Below are 6,073 nucleotides of genomic sequence, written 5' to 3' on the forward strand. Positions count from 1 at the left end.
CAGACATTCTGGTTCTGGATAATATATCCTAAGGCACTTGACAGATGAAAGTTCATTTTACAATATCCTAGATGTTGTGTTTGGGCCTTTATGGATCTTGACTTCCTTTCTCCCCTCTGAAGGACTCTTGTCAGAAACCTGCATGCTACGAGAAGACCGTTACTCTCACTAAGGAACCCTACGACTCCCTGGGCATGACGGTGGCGGGGGGCATGTCCAGCCGGGGGTGGGACCTCCCGATCTACGTCACAAACGTGGACCCTGATGGAGTGGTGGGACAGGAGGGCTCCATCCGCAAAGGTAAAATTAATCACAGACCAACCGCTCCTTGTCTGTTTTTTTATTAAACTCCTGATATGAACACTCGAGTCCTGTAATTATCATTATGTTGCTCATCTTCTTTATTACCACGAACCTCATGTTCGGTGCTTTGGTATTAATGATTACTCATTTTGTGACTGCAGTATTTATTTTGCGTAGTTGTCATTGACTGTTGTCGTGCGATGCGACAAAGCTGACATAATGGCGAGCAGACTGTCGTGCGTTTGGCTTTGGTGATGAACACTTCTGTGTTGGGCTGATTGATGAACACTGAGGACTTGTGTTTCATTATGAAGGTTATTCATCCAGTGGAAAACTCAGTGGCGCTGCTGTGGTTCAGTGCTCCACAAATTGGCTCTAACACACTTAACTGAAAACACAAACACACATTAGCATAACAGAGCTCAGGAATTATTGTATTCCAGAGGAGAATTTGTGGAGTACTTAATTATTTTGTGATATGAAATCAGTCAGCTCTGAAAGGCAGCAGAACATGGAGCAGCACACAAATGAGTGGATGTGCAGTTTAGATCCTGGGTCCTATAATAATGTAGATTAGGGCTTTAAACAAAAATGATATTTAGCTTGTCATTTCCTTTATTTATATGAGACATAGCTGCAACTAACAGCTGCCTCTGTTTGTGTGGTGATGAAGCATGTTTGTGTATTGTAATAGACTATTCATTTGTATTTGCATATGCTCGCGGGGCAAATGTGTCCTTTGCTTGCTAGCAAGCTGGAGCGTTCCGTCTGGTTTTCTTTGCACCACTTTCATCACTGGGAGGCTTTTTAAAGCACAGGTGGTGCTTGTTTCCATCCCTTTGTGCTCCAGCAGGGAGGCTGTTGAATATTAAACAGGCAGATGATGAGCCCCTGCCCTGTGAGCTCTTTTTTTTTTTGAAAAGCTATTAGCACGGCACGGATGATGAGCTGTGCTGTCCACTTTTCTCCCCCCCTCCGCAGGTGACATCTTGCTAAACGTGAACGGGGTGGACCTGACGGGGGTGACGCGGAGCGAGGCCGTGGCCAACTTGAAAAACACCTCCTCTCCCGTCGTCCTCAAGGTCCTGGAGATGCGTCCTCCAGACGAGAGCATGATGCAGGAGTGCGCGCTGCCGCCGTGTCTCACGCCCTCGCCCACAGACAGCACCAAGAGCCCACTGCCTAACGACGACTACTCCCCACTGTGGGTGTCATGGCTGCAGCTCCCCAGGTGAGCAGCCTCCTCATATCCACTCTTTATACATCTCTAAACTTTTCCTACTGCATCAGGTATATTTCACCCCCCCCTGCCCCCTCCACCTCCAGCAGTGTTGGTCCCACTGACCTCTGCCATCTGCTCCCAAGTGACATTTTTTGACAGAGCCAGCTGGAAGAGAATGCTCATTATACTTTCAAAACTAACTTTTCAGCTTGAATATTCACCACTATTATAACGGCAGAACTGTTTTTCAGATTTTAGCCGTATGAATTTCTTACTACAGTGTATTGTCAGCAAGATAGTGGTCCACAGACAGCCAAAAAAAAAACAAAAAAAACATGCTGCTCCTGCTTAAAGTTAAATAAAAGTGTGTTCTTCCTTAGGCAGTGAATTGATTAGGAGTCAAAACTAAGTACTGAGCCACCATGGGAATGTAGTCTAGACCAGTGGTACGACTGAAAGGATTTGAATTTCATTTTCACTCAGCTCTCTGGGCCATCTGCATGAGACTGATATAAAAGTCCCACTGTTCTTGCTGCATCTGGGAGGAAAAGTCACACCTTTCATTCAAAGAGCTGCCAGGCCCTTTGTCTTGTGTGAGCGTAGCCAGTTTCAGCAATCCATACTGTAGCTGCGCTGCACACACTATAATATACTCAGCGTGGATATACAGAATGTATAATTTAAAGATGAAGTTGAGAGATTAGTGTTTTTAATCTCCCTCTTGGCTCATTGCAGGCATCTCTACTGCTGCAAAGACATCGTGCTGCGGCGGAGCACGTCGGGCAGCCTGGGCTTCAGCATCGTGGGAGGTCAGGAGGAGGTCAACTGCAATCAATCTTTTTTTATCCGCTCCATCGTAGAGGGGACGCCGGCCTACAATGATGGCAGGATAAGGTATCCATCCCATAACACTTATTACTTCCCACTGACACAATGATGTAGACCAGCTCCTACAAAAAAATGCCATTGCAAGAATTTTTTTTTAGTTTGTAGCCATGTTCAGGTGGTCCATGCACTAGGGAGTGACCAATATGTTTTTTTCAGGGATTTTTATTTGCAGTAAAAATGAAAAGTGTCAAAATTTAGAATAACACACCTGGGATTACACTGAATACAGTGTATACTGCTTGTTTGTTTGTTTTGTACACTATAAATCTGTGGTAAAAAGAGCTTACATTTTTGTAGAATAACACAAACTCCCACACAAATCTTGGTTCAGTGGGGCCTGTGGGCGGGACAGTGTTACAGCTTGGACGCACTAGACGCGGAACCGAAGCGCAGCGCCCTGGAGCGGAGGGAGTTTCAGTTCGGCGCACATGTTAACAGGTCTGCCTGGCCGCACATCTCGCGCTGTGGAGCGCAGTGCGCGCGCCTGGAGCGCTTCAGTTCGGTTCATTTCTATTTTTCGTGCGAGCCGCGCGCGCCGAGAGCGCCGTCTGTCAAGCTGGACAGACGTGGTCGTACCAGACAGGAAGTCGGGCACAGAAAAGGCGAGAGAATCCGGTCAATTTTCAAAATAAAATAATTAAATGATGATTAATTAAGTTGTTGCTTGTCCATCTATACATATTTGACCGTTGCGTCTGCACATGGGGCACACAGACACATGTTTAAAATGACGTGTGTGTGTGAAAAACCGAGTGAATACGAGTATGGGCGACTGCAGTCGATGTCTGACCGGCGCGGAGAGAGGAGGAGAAGTATGCTCCCAGTGCGACCACCCAAGCGCCCGAGAAGCCGCGCGCAGTGCGCGCGCCCAGCTTCCGCGTGCAGTGCGTCCAAGGGGTTACACAGCCAAGAGTGGTGACTTCAGGGATTGAGTTGGCTTTATCAGAGCAAAAGGAGTGCATTTTAAAATGCATTTATTTTATCGTAGTAATTTATTTTTTGGTTTGTTTTTGGGAATATTTTTTTCTGTTTTTCTGACTACTTTTTTTCCTCCTGTTTTTCGGGGTAATTTTTTTCTGACTTAGCTATTGAGATTTCAAAATCTCCCACCTGCAAGTAACGTAAGGACTGATTTCAAAATAAAGGTGCTACATCAGACTGCTCTGATACTTTCTGTGGTGGTGTTCTGTAATAACCGATAGTTTCCTTTCAATATAAATCTGAATTTACTGGGAACACAGTGAAAATATGAAAAATGAGTGGGGTTTTCCTCCTGCCGGTGATAGATTGACTGTATTTTTTGTGGAGCATATCCATGATGGATGTATCTCATGGATCTAAGATGTAATAGATCCGTGATGAAGTGGAGACTTGACTCATGGATGTATTTGGCTTGACTGCAGCCGTTAAACTGACTTAAAAAGTCAGAAAAAAATGACCATGAAAAACAGAAAAAAAAATTAGTCAGAAAAACATAAAAAATAATCAAAAAAACAAGGCAAAAAATAAATTACTCAGAAAAACAGGATTTTTCTTTTTTTATTTAAGTGAATGCAATATGCTTCCATATATCCCTACCATGTACTACTTCCTTTCTCTTTCTCTCTGTGCAGGTGTGGGGACATCTTGCTGGAGGTGAATGGGAAGAGTACATGGGGAATGACCCACACAGCACTGGTGCGCCTTTTGAAGGAGCTGCGGGGCAGAATCACCCTGACCATCGTCTCCTGGCCGGGCAGTCTGCTGTAGCACCGCTCCAAGCCTGAGCTAAGAATGTGGATGGTTGACCTCCCGAAAGCTTGCTGTGTGGGAGAAGCTTAGAATAGTGCTGTAGCTGTATGGATGTCTCACTTCTGATGATGGACAGCCGAGACTTTGGTCAGGAGTACGGAGAGGGACAAACATATAAGACTGGATCGCTACCAGAGGTTAACCTGCCCCTCCGTGAACGCTGAACTGGGAGAATCCAGGCCTGAGCCGTATGGAACTATGATGTTGGGGCGTTCCCTGTTGTTATCCGGCACAGCAGTTATCCAGTGAGTTGGGAAGGGGGGGCAGGCGTGCGTGCGTGGAATGAGAGGAGACACAACACGTTGCCAATTCCAGTAGTTATAGATTAGGGTATGCGTTAAGTTGGACTCACATTTCTTTACTGTAAATGTTGGGTGTCTAAAAAAAAAAAGTACTGATCCAAGCACTTGTAATACGTTTGTTTTGTTTGTTTGTGGTATGGCCTTTAAATATAGGCTCCATTCTGTTTGTACTGACAGTGGTTGTCATCTTCATCCGTTGGCCTGAGGACACGTTGCCAAGTAGTAGTCTGTGTTGAGGTTTTGTTTTTTTTCTCTTTTATTTCAAAAGCTATGGCTAAATTATCAAACCACTGGCAAGAAAAATATATGAAAAAAAATAAAAATAAAGGATCAATGTGTTCATAACATGTTAAAAGAATATTTAATTAGGTGACATTGTGGAGGCCTTACTAATTTTCTTACTTTTAAGAAAAAAAAACTGACTTGGTTTCTGTGTATCGGTGGATGGTCTGGGGCCCGTCTACTCTGGTTCTGTCTGTCACGCTTCGGCCTGTGTAGTATATCTGACGGTATATTTGGTTTAATGATCAATAAAGTCATTGAAAAAGAGCTGCTTGAGAATTAAATTATATTAAAGTAATGTTAACAGGGATCCACCCAGCTTCAAGCAAAAAGCCTCACTTCAACAAATACAACACTCAAAGCTAATAGAACACACACATACTCACATGCACGATATATTATTATCTTAAGCTGCTGCTCTAATAGATTAAATACAATCTGTGGTGCAGTTGAGGAGCAGTACAGTATATTTATAAGAAAAATGTACCACAGGATGCCACAGGGCGGTTTTCTCTCATCAGATAGATTGGGAAACGAAGTCAGTCAGATTTTAATTTCCTCTCTGGGTCAGCAGTAGACTTCTTGTCCCTCTCCTTGTCCTTATTTCTTTTGGCCTTTTTGTGTTTGTGTCTGCTCTGACTCTCCCTGTCCTCACCATCCTCCCTCCCACTCCTTCTGCTGCTGCTGCTGCTGCTGCTGTCGAGGACATAGATGACAAACAATCAAACAATTCTGTCCTTTCATTCCTTTTTTTTTTTTTTTCAAAAAATGTACTCGAGTGTGTCTGGGTCTGGGGTTTTTTTTTTTTTTTTTACCATCCCCTGTTTTTCTGCATCCTCTCTGTGAGCAGTCCTTCTTCTCCCCTGACTCTTTTAAAACTCGGGCGTTCGTGCCCTCGCTCCGTCGTGTCCCTGTGCCTCATTTGCTCCTCTCCACTGAAAAACACCACACACACACACAAACACACACATGCAGGTATTTTTGTTCCATTTGCTACTGATAAAACTAGAGGCTTTTACATTGAGAAATACAGGGGAAAATAGCTCATCGCCCACAATAATAATAGGACTGCTGGTCATTCTTTCTCACTTTCCACAGGGAGAAAAAGAAGTCAGAACTCAAGGGACCAAAATCTTAACTACAGAGCTGTTTGATTGTCTGATCTTTTGTGGCCTCCCCTCTGGCCTTAACAAAGAGCCCGGCGCTGGTATCAAAGCATGCCCTTTACACTAAAGCCAAGCTGTAATGCTGCAGTATCCTCTAAGCTAAAAAAAAAAAAAAAAAA

The 6,073-nt window shown here is 44.1% G+C and overlaps 1 protein-coding gene across 1 annotated transcript in view; it reads left to right on the plus strand.

Annotated features, from left to right (window-relative positions):
- Positions 1-4,313, plus strand: part of lnx1 (ligand of numb-protein X 1) — a gene marked incomplete at its 5' end in the record, with an annotated part of 45,782 nt that extends 41,469 nt beyond the window's left edge. The window contains 4 exons of the mRNA XM_083970815.1: positions 123-300; positions 1,285-1,534; positions 2,261-2,419; positions 4,027-4,313. Of these exons, the coding sequence (XP_083826941.1) occupies positions 123-300; positions 1,285-1,534; positions 2,261-2,419; positions 4,027-4,162 (723 nt within the window). The 3' untranslated portion in view covers positions 4,163-4,313. The remainder of the gene's footprint in view (positions 1-122; positions 301-1,284; positions 1,535-2,260; positions 2,420-4,026) is intronic.
- Between the last annotated feature and the right edge of the window lie 1,760 nt (positions 4,314-6,073).

This window comes from Trachurus trachurus (genome assembly GCF_905171665.1).
Source record: "Trachurus trachurus genome assembly, chromosome: 4".
Taxonomy (NCBI): domain Eukaryota; kingdom Metazoa; phylum Chordata; class Actinopteri; order Carangiformes; family Carangidae; genus Trachurus; species Trachurus trachurus.